Below are 24,904 nucleotides of genomic sequence, written 5' to 3'. Positions count from 1 at the left end.
TAAGTGCTTGGAAAAACTACATGCTGGAAGATAGCGCAACTTCCAGCATTTTTACCTGCACCAGTGCCAGAGTGGTCACTAAGCTGGTTTAAAAGCATCTACATACTAACTACTAATATGTTTTTTTTTCAGGCCTCCGCTGAGTAGAACGCTTCCAAACTTTGATTCTCTGCATTACAGAATCAACCAAAGGGCTGCTGCAGAATGCAAACACATTCTGCACCAGACACCAAACTTACCATGGCATTTCTGCTCCTTCATGCGTTGAGACTTTGGATACAAAAGCCTTCATACTTTCAGCAACTGCTTCCAAGTCATATTTCTGCTCTTCCTCATTTGAGGAAGGAAGGGGCTCATTTCTTGCCTCCTTCAGCATCTGATCTAGGTCATCTGGTGTAATGTCCAGCCAACTGTCATCTGAAAGAATACAGGACATCCTTGTTATTCTGCACAAGTCTCTTACCCTACAAATCCCAATCCAGACCGCTGAGAGTACTGCTAGCATTTTGCAGCTTACTTTTGTACTACTAAGTTTTCATGCTGATACCGCATAACACAGGGTATAAGGCAGTGAGAGGCTGAGAAGAAAAGAGTTCATATTTCGTTTTACTGACTTGTTTTTTTTTTTTACTACTTTAAAACTCTGCTTCACATGCAGATTCAAACTAGCAGATATTGTTCTACTCACAGATGACCCTTCTGCCACTAAATGAAGGAAGAAAAGGCTTATGCTATAAAGGGAGAGCCAATCCCACCTTCGACTGTGATAATTAACATTGAATGTTGGATTTGTGAGCTACTGCTTCATTCAGAAATACAGATGTGACCTGTACTGCACACTGGCAACAACTACATTTCTGTCAAATGAGTTAAAAGACCCTATTATATAAAGGTTACGCTGGTCTTACATTGGCATCAGGGTAGACCAGACAGTAATAAACTTTGTTTTGTCAGGATAGGAATTTGTTTATTATTATGAAATGTTTAAATACTTTCTGTCTGGTAGACAGTTGACACAAAGTACTTGATCCGGTGTAAGTGTGCATGGTGTTCCCCGTCTAGCAGTAGCAAACCAGAAACTGGATTGCAGATCTTGCCCATTCACAGCCCCAAACTTTGTGGCTTACGCAAATGAACCGGTTGCCTCAATCTTAAATGACAGCCGATGAATGACATCGCTAGCAGTCACAGGATAGGAGACAAACTAAGTAGCTTGCACCAGAGACTGATATAGTGCTGTGAACATTCACCCCCTCCCCCCACAAATAATCACTTGTGATAGAAATAAGAGTCCACCGCCCCATCCTACTCACCATCCTCTGGAGGAAGACAAGCTGCTTCTTTTTCAAATTCCTTCAAATCAATGGTTGTTGTCTGTAGCAACGTCAAGATTTCATCACCTGGGCTCACTTCAACAGAGCTAGAAGAAAAATTCAATTTACTGAAATGGATTTTTACTAGTATTACAATGCCAATGGCATCACGCACTCTACATGCAGGTTTTCACTCAAGTTCCTCATTATTCCTTCTGTGCAGATACATCAAAAAGATAAGCGAATTTTGGGGAAGTACCAGAATACTACACAGATAGTATTAGCCAAAACAAGACACAGTCAATTACTGTAATTCTTTGTCGATGGCTCCAAAGCCCATTTATCGTGTTTCCTTTGTTCTTTATATTTATTTTTGTCTTGGTAAACATTAGAATTGCCAGATCGCAAACAGCACAGACTGCAACTTCAAGCAACTAATAGTCAAGATATTATGAGTTGGCAGATATTTCTGTAATGAGCCTCAGATATTTTTGTAATGATTTCTTTTTTGGATTTGATCTTTTGAAGAAATCTACAGCCAGATGCCTGTTTTGAGTAAAGGAGACAGATTACTCTGTATTTATTATTCCCTGGAATTGCTTTTCAATGAAACTTTTAAACATTTTCTATAGCCAACCAACAAAATAATGCTTTTCCGTCACCTCTTAACCCACTTGGAATAGCTTAGCATTTTACAAAACCAAGATAAATAGTTACTCAGGCAATAACTTCTACGCGTAGAGAGTGCTCTAGAGTAATTCATAGCCGTATGTCCTAGCTACAGCACCTATGTTAAGTGTACAATGGAGAAAAAGGTTCACGGTTTTGGTAACAAGTGTTAAAAAAGCTTAGTTAAAGTACTTATAGGTCCTGTGTATGACTATTCATGAATTTCAACTAGCTCTTACCTTTCTGGCTCAGTAACTGATTGCTCGAAGTAGTCTTCAGCCATATGCAACAGTTCCAAGTACTTAGCAGATCCTTCCATTTCTCCCTATTTAATGCAAGTCACAAATACGAACCTAAACAATTCTCCCTCCCCCTCCTCTTCACAGTCAGGCTGCATAACAATATTTGTCACACAGAAATTTAGAGCGGAGAAAAATCAAAGCAAGTAATACTGACTTGCAGTATATACTTGGAACAAAATACAGGGAATGGGCATAAGGTGCTTTCACAGTCAGTCAGGTATGAATTAAAGACTTATGCTGCAGTATCATATGGTGTACACTAAAAACAAATCAAAGACAATACTATGACTCCCACAACAGGGTGAATTTACCATGCGCAGATTACAACTGTACAGGAATTGTGAATAAATCTCTTGGTGCTTGAGAATCACCTGCAGAAGTGGCATTGCAGTACTGTAAGAACATTCCCCTTTTCCTGTATTAACCTAAGCATTTTGATAGAGTTGTCCAATTTTAAAACCTTCAAGTACGTACTCAATTTATGTCCAATTTATAAACTTCAAATAAGTATTCAAAGGCATCTTTAAAAAAACAGCAAACAACACAAAAAAAACCAAACCCAGAAAAAACACACAAGAAAAAATACACTTACATGGGCCCAAATGGGTCCATGGGTGCTAAGGACAGATCTCTCCAAATATTTAATTCTAGAGGCATGTAAATTAAATGGAAAACAGTGAAAACTGTTATACTGACACACAACCATATTGTGGTTTCCTTTATTCAAGCGTATTTCCCCTTTCTTTAGATGAATGAATTCATCCCCAAATCCTACTTTTTCCTTTTTAATTTCCAACATAAACTGAGTGATTTCAAAGGAGAACAAACTGCACATACCTCCTTTAAAGATATTCATTCATTTTCCACAGACAGAAGCATTAGATTCCTTGCCCTGCTGTAACTACTCATAAGAGTTCAAGAGCTAAAACACGTTTTTCCTTCAATGTTTAAAACACACACACACTACTTCACCTTGAAATAATTTCTTTCCTTCAGGCTCCTGAGGAATCTCTCCCACAGGGGACCACTTAGCACATTTCTCTTGGAATCAGGAGATACTTTACTGCACTTGGAGCACAAAATTTCAAAGCCATGAGCCTGTGTAAGAGATGCAACAAGAGGTTCTCAAGTGCACCTTTAAACGACTGCATGAAGACCTCACCTTCACTGAGCTCCTAATGCTGCCATTTGAGAAGCAGGTGCCAAACCCAATTAGATGTCAAGTAGCAGTATCTTGCTTTGGAAGTTGGAACCTGTCTTTCTACAGCAATAATGGATCATTTTGACTTTGCAAAGTTTGTCTACATGGGCAAGTCACTGCAAAGCAACCTAGAAGACAGATCTATAGTGCACAAGCTACTCCTCACATAAGCATGAAGACTTTACCTAGGAATCTATGCTGAAGTGCAAACTTGCCTGGCCTACACATTTTGTGGATGCAAACAGGCTGCACTGAGGCACAAGTTTCTGTAGAGGAAATTTCAGAAGAGAAAACTTGGATTCTACATTTCTACTTGCAGCAAGGTCCCAGGGCACACAACTCAGATGTCGCCTACAATCAAGGTAACTGTGACCTGTAGGCAGTTTAAGGTCTAGATTGCTCTGTGCAGCAAAGATGCACTGTAACGAGCTCTACACGCCTTATGCCAAATTGAACGTGCAGGATGGTGCCTGAGGCATGGCATTTGAGGTTTTGATGCATGCTTACACAGAGCTCTAAACTGAAATACAAATTTAGTCCACAGAAACATCTCCATACACAAAGGCCATAAACCGCAACTTAGAACTTGACAGGATGTGCTGCTTCAGACAGAGGCTAAAATAAATCTCATCTGTCCTGAGATGGAACCTATTTTCCATCTTGCTTAAGGGAAATTAACTGGGTTTAATATCAGTTCAGCTATGGTCATACAAAAATGTAAATCCCGGTTTGGAGAGTTTCGAGGGGTGGAAGTACAAGAGTGCTCTATTCTGTAAAAAAAACCTCCCATGATATTGTACTTCCAGAATAATGATAACTGCAAATTTGCTCACATTTTTCTGTACAAGCAGCCAACTTACAAGCAAAGTGTCACTTCTCAGACGTCTATAAACAAGCAAACTAAACAGACTAAATACAAAATGCATAAAAAAATAATTACCAGTTTCATGCCCAGTTCATAGGCTTTGTATTGAGGATGAGAGGGGAGGGGCAGTGTGTATCCACTGCGTCTGTCTGGAACAAACTTCTGCTGCACCAGTTGTGCATATAAACACTTTGTGAAAGTAACCTGAAAAAGCCAGAGCAAAAGAAAAACCATTCATTACAGCGTGACTGTGTTGGGTACAGACATCAACTTCCCACCAGTGTCCTCTAAATTTTGTTTTAAAGCACCCATACTACAGACAATACCTGAGTTTGTATTCAAAATACATCTTAGACACATCTGCCTACAATATATTGCTTTTCAGACCTTACAAAGTATATTCCAAGTTGACCTCTGTAAATAAACATGAACTTCATTCAGTCTAAAGACATTAAAAAAAAATCCTCAGTATTCATGCCAACAAGGTATAATTTGAAAAATGTAAGGGCTCTTCTCAATTAATGAAACCAAAGCTGAGGCTTCAAAAACAGTCTAGAAGTCTAAAATTTGACTCCCAGGCTTATTTTCAGGAGTCTAGGGGTATAACTCTGTAACGCAAACATATCAGATAGAATACTGTTTGGACAATGCTCATAAACCACTCCATAAAATAGCTTTTGTAGAGCTGCGTAAGCACAGCTGAGATGGTGAAAAGCCTTGGAAAGAACAGCTAGGGGTAGTTAGAAGCAACTCCTTATGTCAGCTGGCAGTGCTGTCAAACTGCTCTGATCACAGAACTGGATCAATTTACCTAGCAAGCATTTCAGCAGAGGAACTATTAGCAGGAATCTCTGATTTCAGAAAGACTTATCTCATAGTCAGCCATTTGAAAGTCTAGCCATGTCAATCTGAAGGCAGAAAAGCTATTAACATAATGAACTGGAAATTCATGTCTAGTGTCAAAAGAAAAAAATAAATCAGAAAGCATAGTATTTTATAAATGAAATCCATACATATAAAAATATACATACATCTAAATATATATATGTATGTATCTCACTTGACCACAGAACCTCCATCAGTTACAGAACCTAATTAAGTGACAAATTGCATCAGAAGGATCACTTACTACAGTCATCACACGCTCGTCTGGAGGGAAAGTTTGAAAAGAGCGACATGCTCGTAAGTCTACAGGATCTCGCAGGTAAAAGGCCTGGACCGCCGCAGCCAGCAACGACGGGCGCTGCCTCAGCACTGCCACGATGCCTGCCGGAAGGTAGCAGTGGGCCCGGTGAAACGAGGCCTGAATTTTCTCAGGATACCTGTATTAGACAATAGCAGCATAGTGTATTAAGTGTATTGCAAGCCCAAACCACTCCTTTTTAATTATTATTGCCATGTGCACTTTAATATCAATCTATATTATGGGCCAAGTGCAAGAAGATTATTCTAAGCTGAAGTTAAAACCCAGCTAATGTAACACCTGGAATGTCCAGCTACACAGTACCCTTCACCACATGAAGTGTAAATGTCACCTGGCTCGCGGTGTCAAATCCTTGCAGGGAAAAAAAAAAAAGTTACAGTGCTGAACACACCAGTGACAAGCTTACGCTCTCAAAATCGTGCTGGTTCTATGTTTTAGTTCGCAATCCTCCTTCTGCCCCCCGCAAAGGGCTCCTAAAGACTCACAGAACTTTCAGATTCTTCAGTACAAGAAGGATGTGAAGGAAGAATAACTTGTCATTCTCGGGTGTGGCATCAGAGCAGTGAACCACTTCCAGAGCCCCCAGATAACACTACAGCTTACAGAACATTGGTCCCCCTCTTTAGAAGAATGCCACAGAAAAACCTCGAGCTGGTGGCTTCTGAGAAGGAAGCAACTTGATTACATTTAACAGGAAAATGACCAAACACAAAAGAAAGAAAGTACCACAGAGAGCCCAGAATCAGAATTTACTGTGGCAGAAGACCAAAATAATACACCCACATACCCACTGATGCGTTTATACACTGCCGTTCTAATGGGTTCTGCAGCCAGGAACTCCTCCGAACGGGTGGATAACAGCGTTAACGCCTGCGAGATCGTTGGACTGGCAGCAGATAGGTCACATTCCTGCTCATGAGTCTCTGACAGCGGAATGATGTGCAGTTCTCCTTTGTAAAAGAACACCTGTCAGACAGCAACGTTCTCATCAGAAGGGGTAAGAACAGTCACACACTAAGCAATGCAAAATTTAATTTCATATATGAATACAGAAAATACTAAAGTGCAATAGAAAAATAATACAGGAATCAGGGTTTTCCTGGAGGTGTGTGCGTTGTTTGTTTTTTTTAACCGGGAGATAAGCTAAGTACAGATGCCAGAGATCCTGATCCAATCAGTAAATAACCCTCTCTATTTAAACTGCAACAAGTTTGGTCAACTATATCTTGTTTCCTTAATAACAGTAATACCAGAAGTTTCTCTTCAACTAGAGACTTGCTTCAGGAGAATCAGACAGCATAACCTAACTGCTGAAGAACAGGACAGGGCCTAAAAAGCATTATTTCAGGTGCTACACATGACCTCTGTTGGTTCCTGATCCTAAGAAAAGAAATGAATGTAACATTATCAACTCCCTCAAAGCCATCCATTCCTTCAAACGGAAGGAAAATGTGGTGCTGATAGTACACATACTTTCTTTGCAATTAGTTTTTGTGTTGTGTTCTGACCCTTTTCTTTTTACGAGTCTTGTGATAGGAAAAAAAATAATTAAACAGACCTTCGCGAATGAAAAAATAAGTTCTTTCCATTTACATCCATTGCCAAGAAACTCAGTGACATAACTACTAGCAATCATCCACAGCGAGGTGATTTGGCTGCAGACTCCAAGTGAAGGAGTCCACTCATTAATTCACCTATGCCAGACCCAGTCTGTCTCCTTCTAGCGTCAGCAATGCTCCAGTTTTGAGCATTCCCCAGTCTCAGGGCAGCAAACCCTCAGGCCCACGCACTTGAGAAGATGGTAGAAAAAATCCAAGTGGCTATAGCAGAGCTGGAAAGCTCAGGTGGATCCAAGAGTGCTCCTGAGGAGACCAATATGGTATGCATATATTACACTACTCAAATACATCCCATAGTTCTCATGTTATCCGTGCTTTCCCTGCACTCCGATAACCTAGAAAATGGAAAGCTGCCCAAACTTTCTGATTTTACAGATCAATCAATAGCACAACAGCTTCACTGTCTTCACATTTGTCACCATAAGCAGCAAGTTTTAAAAACTTCAGTCAGCTCTGCATTATGGAACAACTCTTAAAAAATTATTTACGTGCAAGAGTCAGATCTAGCTGAACAGATCCACAGCCTAGCAGGTAGGTCTGTAGTCTCCGTATTTTTGCCATAGTCTCCATAGTTTTGCCATTAGTGTAAGAACATATTAGTACTTCTCTTTCTTCCTCCATGAACAAAGCAATCGTAGAAGAACTACTTGATATCTGTAACAATTTCCAGACATCCCTACAGCAGTTTCTCAAGACACGCTCACTCTACGTAGCATTCTGCAAGAGCACGCAGGGCTGAATCGAGTATCGGAGGTTTCCAGTGGTTAAGCCTCTCATACAACATCCACAGCCAGCATAAAGCAGCTCATTAAAACGAGAATGAAAACAGACTGAGCTGAAAAAAACCAAGCGGTTAATTAAAATAAGCCTTGAGCCCTGACCAAAAGTTTCCTCACTGCTAAGGAATAGCACTCTGCATCTTCAGTAGCAGTCAGACCACTTGGATAGGTAGAGGTGCAAGAGCAAACTCAAACTGGTAAGTAAAAGGCCGCTGTGGGCCACCTGCCAATTGGCAGAGAAGTTTTACTCACCCTGTTGTCACTATTCTCAGGATTCAGCCACTTTGGGAGAAAATCAGCAGCTTCTATCAAGAGAAACTCCCCATCGTTGTCATCGATCCTGGCCAAGAAGAAATCGGGTTCTTATCAGGGAAGGTCTCGCCCAACACTGTAACGCAAGCTTCTAAATGCATGTTTGCGTTATTTTTTGTTAGTTACGACACGACCTCCCGTCAGTCCCCGTCAGGAAAGGCGCTGCCCCCTCGCACCCCCGCCCCAACCGCCGGGGACCTCAGCGGGGCCGGCCGCCTCGGCTGGGGCCGTTACCTGGCCGCCAGCCCCGGGAACTCCCTGGTGATCTCCCGGACGAGGTAGACGATGAACCACTCGTCCTCCACGTTATCCCCGAACAGCGTGGTGCCGCCGATGTGCGCCGGGGTCTCGCCTGGCCGGGGGCAGAGAGAAGAGAGGCGGCTCAGCGCCCCGCGGGCTCCCCCCCTCACCGCTTCCCTCCCGCCGAGCCCCCCCTCACAGCCCCAGCCCCTGGCACTCACCCCGCGGCGGCAGGTAGCGCAGGCGGAAGGGCTGCCGCTGCCAAATGTATGCGGCCAGGAGCGGCGCGAACCGCACCACGATCCCCTCGGCGCAGCGGCGCAGCAGCGCCTCGCCGCCCGGCCCCGCCGCCGCGAAGAGGCGGTAGCGCACGGCGTCCTCCGCCAGCGCGGCCCGCCCGAACCCCTCCATGGCGCCGCGGCACAGCCGGGCCGAGCCGGGCCGCCACGCTCCGCCTCCCCGGGGGTGGGGCGTCGTCATGGCGGCGGCGAGCGGCGGCGGCGCGGCGGAGCCGAGGACGATCTCGCGATACGCGCGGAAGCCGGTGCCCCCCGGCGCTCTGGAGATGTGAGTCGCCGCCGCACCCCCCCCCCCCCGCCCCCTTCAGCCCCGCTGTCCCGGTCCCCGCCAGGCCCCCGCTCCCGCCTGGCCCCGGAGCTCGGGCCCGCCCGCCCGCCCGCCCCTCGGCATGAAAACCGGGCCCGGTACTTGGAGAGGGGGGCGGCGGGGCCGCAGGCCGGCGCTGGGCCCAGCTTGCCCGTAACGCCGGGGTGAGCCGGGTTTAACCTACGGCTCCAGCGCCCCAAGGCTGCGGCGGCGGGGCTGCCTCGGGAGGGGCCGGGGTGGCACCGATCCGCGCCGACCAGCGTGCCTGCCGCTTGAAACATGCAAGTGTGAGAGAACGTGATTAAATCCCCGCTCCTGTCTTTTTCTTTTTTTTTTTCTATTTTTTTTTTTTTTTCGCCCAAGAGGTAACGGATGTTTAGGCGGTTTTTTGGGTTTTTTTGGAGGGGGAGAGGTTTAATCAATCGCATCAGTTTTGGTAGTTAGCTACTTCGATGCAGGCTTGTTTATGTTAAATTCTGTCGTCTTTTCTGAACAGCAGAGAAATGACAGAAGAGCCGCTGTACTTAAGGCTCTTTCAGACGATACTTGGGACAGGACTTTTGTTCCTGCACCAATACTTCTCTCTGATTCTCCAGCTGCTGTGACTTTTCTTGTCCCTCTTCCCTAGACATCTAAACTTTGACAAAACAAAAAACTAGCAAATACTATTTCTCCTAACTTGCCTGTGCCTAGTTGGGTGGCTACTCTTGTACGACTTGATGATAAGTCTCCTACAGAGTTACTGACATTGTTTTCAGAGCTGTAGACCAAGCCACAGCAACATTTTAAGCTCAAAGGAAGACGCCGATTTCTAAGCAAAGACCTTTAACTCCATGTTTAGCCTGGAGTTAGTTCTGATGCCTTGATTCTAAAGCTTTGGTAACAAGAATGAGCTCTGGTATGCAAATTAGTGCATTCCTTGAAAAGCGGAAAAAAAAGCCCTGTAAAGCCTGGGAACTCTGGAGATGGTTATTCTTACAAGTAATGTCAAGTTCCCCTTCTTGTTTTAGACAAGGACTTCCAAAACATGCCTTGCGGCATCATCCGCTGCCAGAACCGCAGGCTGAGGTGTGCCCAGCCACACCCACGGCTGAAAACTACGGCGCGATCTCAAGGTACTTGTCGTAACATAAAATGGACCTTTAGAGTGGCAAAACCAGGCACCTTTGCGTTGAGTTACCTTTACAGAAGTAATACAGTTGGTAGGCTTAGGCTTCACCTCCGATCTATATCATTTCAGAACATGTCCTTCCTATTTTGGAAATAAGGAAAAATGCGTTGCTGTGTTCTGTTCCCAGCTCACAAATAGCCTGGGTCATCCAATTCTATGGCAGAAACCAGAAGAGAAAAGATAAAAGTAATTCCTGAGTGGTGTAGAACCGGGACTAGAAATAGTCTGCAGCTTAACTAAGATAATTTTTGGAAAATCTATGTTTTGCTTGACCTCTAGACTTCCTATGTCATTGAGATTATTAGGAGTTACAGTTGCTGTAATTACTTGTGTACTATGCCTTCTGCTTAAATGCATCTGAAGTAAATATTTACCCTATAAAAAGTCATTGCTAAGACCTATTCTGGTATAATCTATGCTTTTTTGTACAGAAAGAAAAGTTTACTTACCCACTTAATTTGTCATTGTGTATTGTTGGCATTTTTTACTGCTTTTTTTTCATCAACATGTGCATGTCAGGGAGTCTGAAATCTGGAAGGAATCAGATCACCCTTCTGTTACTCCAGCCGATGATGGGAATTCATTGTCTGTTACTCCAAGTTATGCCGACATCTCCACTGAAGACAGCTCGGTCTTCTCTTGGGGCTATGATGTGAGTAGAACATAATCATCTCAAGCCAAATCACAGAATCATTAAGGTTGGAAAAGACCTCTAAGATCATCAAGTCCAACCGTCAACCCAATACCACCATACCCACTAAACCATATCCCGAAGTGCCATGTCTATGCCATGGTTTTTGAACTCCTTGGTGACTCCATTTTTTACTCCATGGAGAATGGTGACTCCACCACTTCCCTGAGCAGCCTGTTCCAATGTTTGACCACTCTTTCAGTAATGACATTTTTCCTAATCTCCAATCTAAACCTCCCATGGTGCAACTTGAGGCCATTCCCTCTCGTCCTATCGCTGGTTACTTGGGAGAGGAGACCAACACCCACCTCACTACACCCTCCTTTCAGGTAATTGTATAGAGCGATAAGGTCTCCCCTCAGCCTCCTTCTCTCCAGACTAAACAACCCCAGTTCTCTCAGCCGCTCCTCAAATGTAGCACAGTGAGTAGAAAGACATTTGAAATACCATTGCAATACATTTCAGGACATAAATGAAGATTGTATTTGTCAAAAAATCACAATAGTGGTTATAGAAAAAACATCTTTTTCTACCTCTTCCCCATCTTTTCCTTTCTCTCAAATCAAAACATATTAGGCTCATATTATTCAGTTACCATTCTGCATTTCCATCTAAACCTTTGGAAATACAAATAATTTAATGCATAAGTGTATCAATACAACATAATAAATGCTTTTATTATGGAATCCCAAACATGAGCGAATGACTTCCAGATGCTTGGGGTGAGTTTATCAAACTTCTGCACAGTTGTATGTTTCTCAAAATACAGTAAGCCCCTAAACAAATTATTTTAAGTTAGAAATACTTGGTTTACTCCCCAGCTACCAAAACAAAGTGTGCTATTGCTTTCTGTGAGGTGAGATGGAACTGCTTAGATTTAAATTACCCAAGAACCGACCCCATTTTCTAGCTACACGAGAACATGTAACAAAGGTCCTGAACATCCTTCACTTTCACAGTGTTTCACACCAGTCTACAATGCTTTTTGTTTTGCTGTCGTCTATGGATATTGCAAGCAACAAATTTTCTATTTCATTAGAATGTCGCTGAATGTTATCCTTCCTATGCCGATTTCTTTTAGGTAAATTACCAGGTCTTTAACTTAATATCATAATACAGCTATTTCAAAATGTTTTCATAGTTTTTCTGTTGTGTCCATGTAAGCTTTTTATGTAGCTACCATCCTCACAGCCGTCCTAAGGGCGGTCTGCATCATCTCCAGGGGGAAATTATGTAAAGTTAATGTCTTTCTAAGCAAAAGAAATAGAGCTGTTTAAATCAATCCTGCTAACCTTTAAACAAATAGTTGTCTTTTTCAGTTATTAAAAAAATTTAATTAAAAAAACCCTCCGAATGCTATTCACTAGGTATTTATTGGATAACTTTCCTTCCCAGGAATTTGATAAAGCTGCCACACAACAAGTTCAGCAAATGTTCAGACAAATTGATGAGCTCCTCTATGAGCAGAAAGAAAATGTACTTGTTGAAGGACTGCGGGAAGAATGCCACGAGTGGACGTCCAACTTTCCTCATCTCAGGTATTTTATTAATAGACTAATGCTAGTACCGTCATAGAGTTATAAAGGGGTAAGGATGGAAACAGTTGCTTTTAAAACAGTGTTAGTAGCAGGGTGGTTTTATGCAATTGTATAGTAGATAAGAGATAAAAAGATCACTCTGCTAGCCTGCCATTGTCATTAATAAACAATCTGCTCTCTCACATTTGGTTCCTTGCCAGAGGATTATTGCTATTTGCAACTGACTTGGCTTTAACATAGCAAAACTCTCTTGGAGAAGATGTATCGTAGAGTTAAAATCCTCCTACCCTAGCTCAGCAGTCCTGGTGGCTATCTGTAAACTTAAATTTTAAATCCTCACTATGTGTACTTGAAACAGTTTTGCCCATATTCAAAAGTCTTACAATTAGCAGAGCCTAAAAAAACCCAAGCAAAGTTTTCTTAATGTATTTACCTGACTTGAAGCAATGTGTACTAGGGAAATCAACTGAAACCACATTTAACTATCACCAAGAAAACTGCATAGCTTCCCTACAGAATTTTTAGGGTTTGCTGCGCTGTGTTCTTCTACATTTCAATAATCTCGCTTTCAACATTTTCTGATTCATTTATCCTTTGCTTTTGCCATGGCAGGGTTGTGGGGAAGCAGATAGTGATCCCCACAGATGAAGGGTATGGATGGTATTCAAGTTCACCTTCTAGCAGTTTAGCTTCCTCAGATGTAAGTTCACCACATGAAAAAGATTCTAATGAGTAAGTACCAGCGGTTAATCCAGACCGTACCAAAGTAATTTTGTTCTCAGTGGACTGCAGTGGTAGGCTTCTTGAAATGTGAAGCCTAATTCTTTCCTGTTAGGCTGAGTTTTGAACACAGCACACTTTTTTTTTTCTTTTCAACTAAAAGTAGGACACTCAGAATAGCAAGAGTACGTAGCTGTGTTGTTGCTAACTACAGTAAACTGGTCATTAAATAGAAATACCTTTGCTACTGCTGACTGCTTAAGAATATGTATGTATTGTAGCTGGTTTTATTGTTAATCATCTAACAAATTTGTATAGAACTTCAAAAATACAAAGCACAACATTAGTACTACTTCTATGATTTAATGTTTTAGAATGTTTTTTAATTAGCTTTGATTTTTTTTCTGAAGTTTCAAGTTCCTTAGCGAGAACTAAAAATATCCAAACCAAAAGGGTTTTTACTGTAATGCGTAATTTGTTGGCCTCCCTACTGCTTGGCCTTTACTACTGTGTTGTCTCTCAGCTCATGAAATGCTGCTATTTGAAGTGGAATAACAACTCATTTTCATTTCTGCTTTCTGAAAACTGTCACCTGTTCAGATTTAGTGTTTTTGGCAAGAAGGTACCTCTTTCTGTTACTCCTGTTCACAAAAAGGCTGACCGTTCCAAGTCTCCGACCTCGTGGTCTCCAGAGAGCGAAGAAGATGAAGATGGAGTAATTGTCTCTGAAGGCGTAATAGAGGAATATTTAGCATTTGACTGCAGAGATGTGTAGGTATTGAATATTAAGATAGCAACTAGTACCAGTGTCCTGGAATTCCAGCTGCTAAGAGATATATATTTGGTTTTGATGTGAGCTGATAAAGTATTTGATGGATTTATTTTTTTAATATCTTTCCTCTAGAGAACTTTCAAAAGCTTGAGGTTGCTAGGGCACTGAGAATTCTCTCAATCCATTTCCTAGAACAATTTATTTTGTTAAATTATTTTTCTGAATTTTTTATGATTTTTCATACTAGCCATTTTTGTGCCTGGTTTAAATAGTTCAGTGGTAAATTTAAGAATTAGAGTGGATTTGATGCTTGCCAAGAAATAATTACTGCTATCTTTATCTTAAGAAGAAAGGATTAAGGGTGGCATATAGAGGATTCTTTTTGCCCCTTTACTTTATTCAACCCAACAATATGAAGATATGGCCCGGGTAAGGACTCTGGACATTACAATTAAGCATTTAGCGACTGACATTACTGGATGGTAATGTCAGTCGCTAACTGCTTAATTGGTTTTAATAAATAAAGCCACTTAGCTGCACGGACCATGAGATTCAAATTGGTAGGTGGCTTGCTTTGACCAGGCCAGAGGGACATTGCTGCAGCAAACAATATTGCTGTCTCTATAAAATAATGGTAGAAGTAGTATAGCTTTTTCTAGTGGAATCTCCTTTGTTCCCCAAGGTTTGCAGCTGGTTGATGTTAAGTACTAATTCAGGGAGCAGATATGAAAGTCATGATAGATGTGCTTGCATCGCTATTACTTTCTCCCTTCTGTAAAGTTTCTTTTGGCAGATGAACATGAACTGTTATCAGCAGTCGTCTTCCAGGTTTAACACTTCAGAATACTCTCGCATTGCGGAAGTCTGCAGTAAAGGCCCCTCGGGTGCTGTGGATTAGGGTTTTTTTTCTTTCCCTCTCATTGATTACATCTAATTGTCTAAAATTGAATTAAGCCCTTGCCCTGAACACCTCCTGGCTGTTAGAGTAGCCGGCCAAGAGTGGCATTAAACAGTTGTCAGTCGTAACATTCCTCTCTTGTCTTCAGAATTGTGATGTTAGATATGCAGCCTAACAATGTGATGAACAAATGTCACTGTAACTATTTATTTTAAAATGGACCTTTGATATCCTCTGTAAATTATTTATTATTAACAAACTATCATTTACAGTCATTCTGTATGGAGGAACGAAGGTGTGCAGCGATAAGGTGATTGTCTCAGTCCTTTCTCATTTAGGTCAGTGGTAGATTCTGGAAGAAATAAAAGGTCAAATGCAGAAGAGAAAGTTCTGTGCAATGTATGGAAGCTTGCTTCTTCCAGTATTGGACTAAGTTATTTGATATTGCTGTTTATTGTACCGTCAGCTCTCAGAAAATGATGTGTTATAAATACGAAACTTCTTAAGTAATTGTCTTCAATGTACTTGGCCAGCTGCCTTGACCTATTTCAGTTTAAGAGAAAATAGAACAGAAAAGCAGCCTTAGCTGATGTTTTAATCCTATTAAATAATTGCAACAAAAATGCAGGAGACAAAGAAAATGTGTTTATGGTACAGATAGTGCTCACATTTTTACAGGAAGGAGGCGTTGCACGAGAGGAAAATTGGATTCTCTGGTAGAAGGAAATTGGGGTTTCCTCCTGTCTCTCCGTATTCCTGCATGAAGGATTCTGTGCTCACATTTGTGTTTGATGATGTGTGGAGCGAAGTCCTAGGCTGCATGGAAGAATTAATCTGCAGACACTGGGAAGGGTCAGCCTCAGGTAAGGATCACAGTTAAACTGAAGATTTGAAAGGGGATTTCAGTTACTTGATTTTGCAAGGATGCAATGAGAGAGAAGTATTTGGGAATAATCTCTTCAGGGGTAAAAAAAAAAAAAAGGTTATTTACTTTGCTAACAGTGTGACACATGCCTTCGACAGAGCTTACCATCCACGAGGACTCTCTTTAAAAAATTCTGGATTCATAGCACTGTCCACAACTAGCACTGGCAATAGTCTGTATTTACAGGAATTTTCTGTTGCTTTGCATAGATGATGAGAAAAATATCATAACAATAGAAGCAATCAGAGCGGATGCTGGAAGCCCTTTGCAGTTTGATCCTCTGCCAGTGTTGTTACCTCGTGTGCCACAAACTAAAATGCCCTCAGCAACACTGAATGTGGTAAGTATTTTTAGCCAGCTGGTTTGTGTAGGGACAAATCAATACAGCAATTACCTAAGCAAACAGATTCGAGTATGTCAGGGGACTGTTTAGACACGTAACTGGTTGGGATTTTTTATGAATGCTGACTGTCCTTTCTAACACTTAAGTTCTGTTATTCCTCAGTTGCAAGTTTTAATTCCTACTTTTCTCTTAAAAATTTAATATTTTATATATGTGGTGACTGACAACAATGTAGTGACTGTTCATTAATGATGCAGTGCTTTCTACATTTCAATGTTTGAACTAAATTGCGAGATCGAGGATTGCGTGGGCTATTCTCACTAGCTGATCTATAGCTAACTCATCAGGACAAAGCTCGGTGCAGTTGTACAACAGTTGGGTTTTTTCCCTCAGACACTGAATTTGACTGTAAAATCTGCTTTAGATGATCTGTTCCTAGAGTGGTGAGCACCAAAGTGTTATCTGTTTATTCCATTTTAATTCAACTCTTTCCTTCTTATTTCTTTCTCCTTTATTTCTACCCTTGCCTCGTGTTCCCCTTACTGTATGTGTAGTGTCCAAAAACCAGATGTGGCCGCAAAAGCAAAAAGAGGAGAAAAACACCTCAAGTATGTATGCTGGACAGATTAAAGCTCTGGTATTTTCTATTTGCTGTCATTACGGTGGGTAGAATTTGATGTTTTTCCAGATCAGTCTGTATTCCAGGAAAGGGGTCTGCAGTTCTTTTCCTGACATGAAATGTCAACATACATTGAAAATCAGTTTTGTAAAGCTTCTGGTTATAGTCATTGTTGGAAGATCCTGTCATGCAAATGAGAAGCTCAGATGGAAAATATTAAATATGACATAGCACAGTAGAATACATTTTCTAAGCACTACCCTTTGCAAGAAAAATGGAATGCTAAGATGCCTGTCTTAAATGGGGTAATAACATAACTGAGTATATATCCGGATATCATGGAAAAAATTAACTTCTTTCCTCCAAAATTATTTACAAGGACAAAAATTGTAAATATGCATGTATGTCTCTGCCAAACAGTAATGCACTTATTTTTTAAACTTTCAGGTAGACCTCTCTCAAAGGTCAAGTAGTGGCTTTCAAGGTAATCTAAATGGCTTGATGGTGATACATGGGATCCAGTTACAGCAAAGGAATCTGCCTGTAATGGAAAAAACACTGTAAGAACTATAGATTTTCTGCTGTAAAGTAAAACACTCCCACGGTGAGAGGGATTCAACCTAAAACATTGTGAGATAACTTTGTACTCTGGAGAAAGCAATTCTCAGTTATTTTCCTGCTTGTTTATTTGTGCTTTATGAAACAGCATACTTCTAGACCAGGTTTTCTGTTTGCTTGCTGCTGGTTTACCACTTAGTGAACAGCTGTGGCATTACTGTTTTTCGAGATGAAGCTAAGAAAGGCTATGGGTATGAAAACTGATGTTTACAGTATGGGTTAGTTTAATCTGTTCTGTGATTAATTTTTACATTTGTATGGGAATCTTGAATCAGAAAGTTCATAGTTCAGGAAGAAAAATAAAGATAGGCTGTTTTTTCCCATCCCCTATTCTTTTCTAATGCGACTGTAAATTAGTTATGTAAAAAAATGAAAACACATCATCTCTATCCCCACATAATATTAATAATGTTACATGTAGATGAGTACTTTGGTAATAGGGTATTTATCAGTCATGTTGACCACATCTCTTTGGGTTCTGTAATCCTTTTGTTAGGGACCTGGATGACAAACGACCAGGCTCCAGTTCCACCCTCTCTACCAGAGCATGGCCAAATCGTCCTCTAGAGCTCAGCACATCATCCCTGTCACATTCCACGAGAAGGCGAAACCCACCACCACGTACCCTGCATCCCATCAACAAAAGCCACTCTCGTACTGGGACCCCAGGGTCAGTGGACGATGTCTTCAGGGCAACTCAATTGTACGTTTCAAAACCAGTTTCTCACTGCAAGTTACCATCTTTAGAGAACCCAGCTTATACAAAGCATTCAGCTGAACAGGAAGAACATGAATTATTTGATTAAAGACATTAACTGCCCGTTAAAGCACAATCTCCCCTCAGAAAGCTGAGTTGCTAAAGTTGATGTTCACAGTGCTACAAGCTGCGATTCAATGAATCGCATGCATGTTTAGGTAGCTTTGCACATAAACTATAAACCTCAGTCTGTCCAGTACAAGCAAAGCAAATACCACCATCTTTCTTGACATCAGCTTTTTCTATAGCCTATTTTCAAGATGAACTTAAAATTGTCTGTACTTTTTGGAGGTCAAACTACGTGTTGCTATCCTAGCCCAGACTGGGCTTTAAAGAAGGTGCTCATCTTAGGTTATCTGACTGGCTAAAAGACTCTTAATGAACTCAGTGAACCCTCAATCACACCTAGCATATCTTATTTTTGTTTGGCATAATGATCTGACTGAATGTAGTCATTTACAGGGACTGCAGGGTATTGGGAAACAACGCAGGGTTTAATATACTTTTATATTCCACATGTGTTGTAAATTGACATAGATTCCTTTTAGTTTTGCAGTTTACCTATGAACTGATCCAGCCTGGTATTTTTTGTCACGTACTCTTTAGAGACTTGTTCCTTGTCCCTTCACAACTGATGTTTCTACTTGCAATATTTTATGCTTCCGTTCCCTTTCCACAGGTTTCGATCATTTTAACAATTGTTAACATCTCCCCTTTATTACCATATATGTTTAAATGTTTGTAAAGAGCACTAGGAAAGTCTTTTTCAAAATGCTGACTATAGTTTGAAGCTTTTCTAATGTATTCTTACAGAACATCCTTCCTTCAGTCAACTCCAGAACGCATCTAGAGCTGAGGCCTCTTCATTTCTAGCACTCTCAAACATACAAACACCTTTCATGTGGAAAGGCTGTATCTCGAAAATAATTACTTATTCTTCTGCATTCCTTCTGTGACTAATGCCTAATTCATTTCGTATTTTGTGCAATTAGATTGGTTTATCTCCCTTTAGAAGGCTTCTAAAAGCTTCTTGCACCTGTTCCTTCAACTACTCAAACAAAATATGGAGAAGGTGGAAGTCTTGCTTTACCCTCAGATGTTTTATTTGACACTTGTAATAAGTGAAAGAGCTACAATATGCATTTGCATTTTTACTTGCTCTGCTTAAACTGTGGGCCGCTGCTGTTTTCTAGGCTCATTGTTTGCCTTCAGTTGCTAGGCTGAAGTTAGGAGTAAGCAGTACCTCATCCCAAAGGGTATGAACAAAGAGCAGAAAATAATGCCGTGTTGGGGAATAGGCAGACAAGATTCTACCATTGTATGGTAGAAGACACCTTTATATATAAAACCCTTTAGTCTGCAGTACCAGCTGCACAGCACACTCCTTTGAAATGCACTGGATGAGGTGGGTTTTAACCACCACGTAGCTTTTATGTACACACATTTCCAGGATTTCTGCTGGGGTACTCATTCTCAGGCTCACTTTGCCTATATGCTTAATATTAAACATTCTGAAAAACAACAAGTTCTTGTTAATGGATGAAGAAGATTTCTGCCAAACTTCACCCACTGCAGAACTGCTCTTTTAAATAACGGTCTCCAAAAGCCACCCCTAACACCAGCGTCTTGTAGCAAAATTCTGCAGACGTTGCTCTTAGTTTTAACCTTGCTTGTCTACATAATGCCAAACTGATAATATTGTATGTTTACACAATACCAAACATATAAACCATATGGTTTTTGTTCTTATTGGTGCATTTCAGTCTGACTGCACGTGAGCAGCTGACCTCACCCTCCCCACTGCCGCTAAACCGAAATAATCTCCTACCACCTATTACTACCACCGTGGCAGAGCATGAGAGCACTACAGGATCCCAAAGGCAAACGGTAATAGGCACAACAATTTTATTATTGGATAGTCTAAAACTGTAATTGCTGCTGATCAAATTACCTAACCCAAGATTCTCATTTGTTTGTTATGTTGTAAGTGATAGCAACTGAAATAGATGCACAAAAAATGCCATATCAGTTTTGACTAACAGCTTCACCCACAGTTGAATGCTTTAATTCCAGAGTTCTTTTCCTCTCCGTAACTGGGTGTAGAATGATTGACTTGGAGAATTAGCTTTAATTCCTAGGCTAATTATTTTAAATGTACTGCTGCAATAAGAAGCAGCCATAACTGTTATTCTTCAATGCAGAAATCTCGAGGGAACTCAAGTCGAGCTCACAGCGTAACAACACATGCAGATACCCACCAGCAGCTACAGGAGCGGCTTCTCTTACCTGACCATTTCTCCAGGCCTAGCACAACCAACGCGTTCTTGGTAAAGCATGGCAAATTATACCAAATCATCCTTAGTTACTCAATAGGGTGCTTTGACAACTAACATAGGTAAACGTTACTCGAGAACCACATATCGTAGCTGATCAGTGTTAGGGAGTTCATCAGGTTTGCCCGTGATTAGATACCCACAGGTCAGCAGAAACGCCATTGCTTGGCACTTCTGAAACAAACATCACTATCGGTGAATAACTGACTTGCCCTCTCGCTATACTCCCCACAGCCTCCCTATAAGCAGCTGGTGCTACTACGCTTTTCTTGAAGAATCCAAGTGTGACATGCTTGGGGGAAAAAAAGCCAAGTGTTAGTCTAGGTGTAACATTCAGTCTGTCATCTGCACTGGTAATTTAGCGTCTTCTGTGAAGGCTTCAGAAGAAGTGTGGGGTAGGAGAAGATGCTTTATAAAGTTTTGCATAGACATTGGGAAGTCATTCCTCCAGCTGTCTTCAGAAACAGAAGGGTAGGATACTCTTCATTGCCTTCTTGCACAAGTTTGCTGTACTATTCATGTCCAGTCTGTTTCCGTATCAAATGCTCTTGGTTTAATTTACTGAAACACCTACTCTACTGACATCTTGTCCTAGCTAACAAAGTATTTTGATCTAAGCTTTAAAAGCTCTAATTTCAACAATAGCTTTTAAATAGCTGCTTGTTTGGTTTCTGTGTATCATTTCAACATCCTTGACTGCGCAGTTAGGAGTGTAGAAACTTTCTAAAATCTATTTTGAAACAGAACAATTTCCAGAAGTGGTGAGAACACCTTTAACTGGCCCAGTGATCATTCTAAGCAAGAGTGTTATAAAAGTATATTTTCTGAAGTTGTTTTAACCCTCCTTAAACTTATAAAAGCTCTACTTGCACCTTTACAACATCTTATGAATTAGGAAACACATATGTTTAAGTAGTTTGTAGCTGTATTATAAACTTGATGTCTAAAATTTTTTTCATGCAAACATAAATAACTTGAACTGTCTTTTCAGCCAGATCCACAGCACCGCCGTTCTTGCACTGTTATTGATTATTGTAATCAGTCCTGGACAAGCAGAGGATCATCAGGTTCAGGTATGCTCATCAGTCACAGAATTTAATAAGATGAAGAAAGAGGTAGGCTTTTGGGACAGGGATGCATTTCCTACATAGGGAATTACTTCGAGGAGGTTTTTCAAAGTTCTATTTCATGTTTTAAAGTTTCCATTATATAAGTTTTATACTTGCATATAGAGTATGTTTAGGTGTGTTTTTTCTGTTACCACTTAGTATTTTAAATCATTTAAGGAAGCTTAATGCCCCAATGCCTCTCTTGTCAAAGTTAAGAGCAGGAGTTGCCAATTTAAATAGGAACTAGCAACAACTACTTTCTCTCCAAGGATTTTTCTTCTGCTCAGCTACAAAACTGAAAGAAATTGCATTATGTCCAAAAGAAACTTATTTGCTCTGTTATCTGGAAGAGATTGTACTAATCTGCACTAGGATCAACTCAGTACAATTCACATGCATACTCTGAAACCAAAATATGCTTGTACTGTTTAATTTGAAACAATTGGATGAACTTTGTGCAGTTACTTAGCATAACCTAAAATGAATCTCATCTAAAATTACTTATCAAAGTACGAAGGCAACAGGAAGGCATTTTTGTTGTGAATGTAATGCATACTCTTCCCTCCAGTTTCCCTTCCTTGAGTGCAAAGTCATCTCCTTAAATTACTTATGGCTAATACACAAACTCTATAGGTATTCTGAAGCATATATGAAGACTATTTTATAGTGTTACGGTAGACCGATAGAATTATTTTAGTTCTACCTTCAGAGATTTAGGGTTTGACCTCTTGGCACACACAACAGCTAGACTAGTCAGTTGAAAGGGAAGTTGTGTTTTATGAGAGATTATGGTAGAGCAGAAAGTTAACTTTTGTGTCCTGGAACAGCTTTTTCTGAATACCATCTGTATAGCTCTCAGCTGAATTCACCTTGAGCCCTCCCTGTTAGCTTCAGTACTAAATCACATACCACTTCCACCTGGAAAGGGTGGCACAGAGCAGGGGATTCCTGAAGCAGGACTTTCTGGAAATTCTGGATTCCACTGGATTCCTTTTATCGCAGTGTTTTGGCATTCTGTATGGGATTGTCAGAATTTTCCACACAAAAATCTACTAACAAGATAGGACTGAAGCTGCAAAGGTTAAGGTAGGAACCACATGGATGATTGTTAGAGGACAGGAGGGGTATTTTAGCTTGTTTAATAGCTGAATGGCCTACTACCACTAATGTAAGTGGTACAAGAGGCAACTTGAGTTTACCAAGGGCACTAAACTGAAGTAACTTGTTTTTAAACAGGAGCAGTTCCTACTAAAATTAAAATAAATATCTGCCGTCCCCCCTCAATGCCACAGCATCTTTAAAATGCAGGATGAGTTTTATGAATCAGCAGAACAACTTTGTAGACTTGAATATTTTATGAAGTATCAAGGAATACACAGTAGTTCCCTGCAATGCAGCAACTATGAAAGCACAGCCTTTGCCCCTTTCGGAAGGCCAGTCACTTGTCTCAAACTTGCAAAAGTTATACATAATGCAGTTGATAGCCACATATTAGATTAAAAAGCAAAAAAAAAAATTTTTTTTTTGTTTTAAGCTAAAGGAGATGTATTCAGTACTTAGTTTTAATACCTTCCAGAAGTCTTAAAGTTGTACATGATCTCTGTTTATTAGGTCTTCAGCTGCACGGTTCTGCGAAAGCCCACAGTCGAAAGGGATCAGTCACAAAAAGCAAACAGGGGTTCTAACGTGCCATGAAGAAGTATCCATCCATCACCAGAGAGTCATGAACCACCTCTCGTTCTCAGCGATGTCAACATTGTTTACAGAGTTTTCAAACACCTTTCCTTATTAATAATTATTTCTATAGAAATCTAAGAAGCAGCTGCCAAAGATTAGAAGGGGTACACTTAAACATTCCAATTTCTACCAGTAGAAAAAATTATACTCCAATGGGCAGTAAAGCCTAACTCCTGGAAAATCTAGCAAATGCGCTCAGTCATTGCTGTTTTCCCATTACTGGCTTGTGACTAGTTCATGTTGTTACAGGCAGGTACTGGAGAACCTGCTGATTTTTCTGTTAGCTCTACAGAAGATTAATCAGGTTCTCCTTAGCAGTAGCAATTTAAATTTTTAAAGCTATATTTATGTATTTAAAGCAATATCATAGTATCAAAAGCAAGCACTGCACATGATACTGCTTCTACAGCTCAACTTAGACAAGTTATGAATCCTGTAGTAACTGCAGCAGATAGTAACACAGTTGTGTAAAAATAAGGTAGCAAACCAGATGACCAGAACTGACAGCTTTAAGGGTACCATACCACTGACTCTTCCTGTGTTATACCTCTTCCTCAGTGACTGAAGAAGGTTTAAAAGGCAAAAAAAATTACTGCAAGTAGTTCCAGACAGTATTCAAAGGAAGTACATTGTCTTCTTGGTGAGATATTCAGTGGTGATTTCACAGACTAGGTCAGCCTCCCTTTCTAAAAATACCTGCAATTATACAAGATTTCTGCACTCCGCCATGAAGTTCCACAACCCATAGATGCAACGTAGCTTTTAGTAGATGTGTTCTGCACTGTGGGATAGACCTGCCAGAGGTAGTAGTTGTGGTTGCCCTTGTGTCTCCAAATACAACAAAACCATGAAATAGAAGCTTCTCAAAATAAGCGATTAGCTGAAGGTCTTACTCCCAAGCCGGAAGTGTCAAGACTACAGGTAAACATAAAGATAAGGTGGGGATAACCACTCACTGTATTTTAACAGAGTTAGGACACTGCACAAAAACAGTTGTTCCTTTATAATCCAATTAAAGAGCACTTTTTTCTAAATTTCCTTATTAATATTTTCCAAATTACAATTCATAATGGAAAAACCTTGTCAGCATTCTTTATGAAGTGGCTCCTACTTCCCCACTCCAAGTTGTGCAATCTATGAAATAAATGTTACTGGTACCTGTAGAACAGCTAATAATTTTTAATCAATATTGAAGTTCTTGACCCCAGTTATTCCAAGCATGCTATAATCAAAAAGAAGGGAAAAGAAAGCAAAGCAGAACTGTGCAAATGTAAATAGGTTAACTTTCCTTTGCATTTCTAGAGGAGGGGAAAAAAACAAACCTTTGATCTCAATCTAAATGTCTTAAGTTTGCATGGAGGTAAGTTGATGCTAAAGAGAGGCCTCCGTTCACTAAACCGTTTCAAAATACAATTTCTCTTAACTAAATGACACACTGTACAATATTCCAGTAGTCTCAGCTGTTATCTCAAGCTAACTGGAGATAAGCATCCCGTTATATGTCAGTGCCATTCCTCAGGGACCAAGTTAGTGTTCTGTAGCCCTCATGCATACGAGTTACAA

General features: G+C 40.6%; 2 protein-coding genes across 2 annotated transcripts; one reads left to right on the top strand and one right to left on the bottom strand.

Moving 5' to 3' along the window:
- Positions 1-235: 235 nt before the first annotated feature.
- On the bottom strand, positions 236-9,862 carry ECD (ecdysoneless cell cycle regulator; the record flags this gene model as incomplete). The annotated part of the gene is made up of 10 exons (XM_082002173.1): positions 8,726-9,862; positions 8,499-8,616; positions 8,205-8,292; positions 6,342-6,520; positions 5,480-5,672; positions 4,426-4,554; positions 3,257-3,382; positions 2,222-2,307; positions 1,314-1,420; positions 236-417 (listed from the first exon to the last, which is right to left on the bottom strand). The coding sequence occupies exons 1-10, from the start codon at positions 8,982-8,984 to the stop codon at positions 236-238; spliced, it is 1,467 nt and encodes a 488-aa protein (XP_081858299.1). The 5' UTR covers positions 8,985-9,862.
- FAM149B1 (family with sequence similarity 149 member B1) lies at positions 8,983-23,289 on the top strand (the record flags this gene model as incomplete). Its single annotated transcript, XM_082001942.1, has 15 exons — positions 8,983-9,071; positions 10,121-10,225; positions 10,801-10,933; positions 12,368-12,510; positions 13,123-13,242; positions 13,831-14,001; positions 15,579-15,763; positions 16,035-16,165; positions 16,723-16,776; positions 17,235-17,347; positions 17,902-18,108; positions 19,926-20,049; positions 20,364-20,489; positions 21,487-21,568; positions 23,216-23,289. The coding sequence occupies 15 exons, from the start codon at positions 8,983-8,985 to the stop codon at positions 23,287-23,289; spliced, it is 1,857 nt and encodes a 618-aa protein (XP_081858068.1).
- Between the last annotated feature and the right edge of the window lie 1,615 nt (positions 23,290-24,904).

This window comes from Phaethon aethereus (genome assembly GCF_964289735.1).
Source record: "Phaethon aethereus genome assembly, chromosome: 7".
NCBI classification, from domain to species: Eukaryota; Metazoa; Chordata; class Aves; order Phaethontiformes; family Phaethontidae; genus Phaethon; species Phaethon aethereus.
This window is presented reverse-complemented; position numbering and strand designations above follow the sequence as displayed.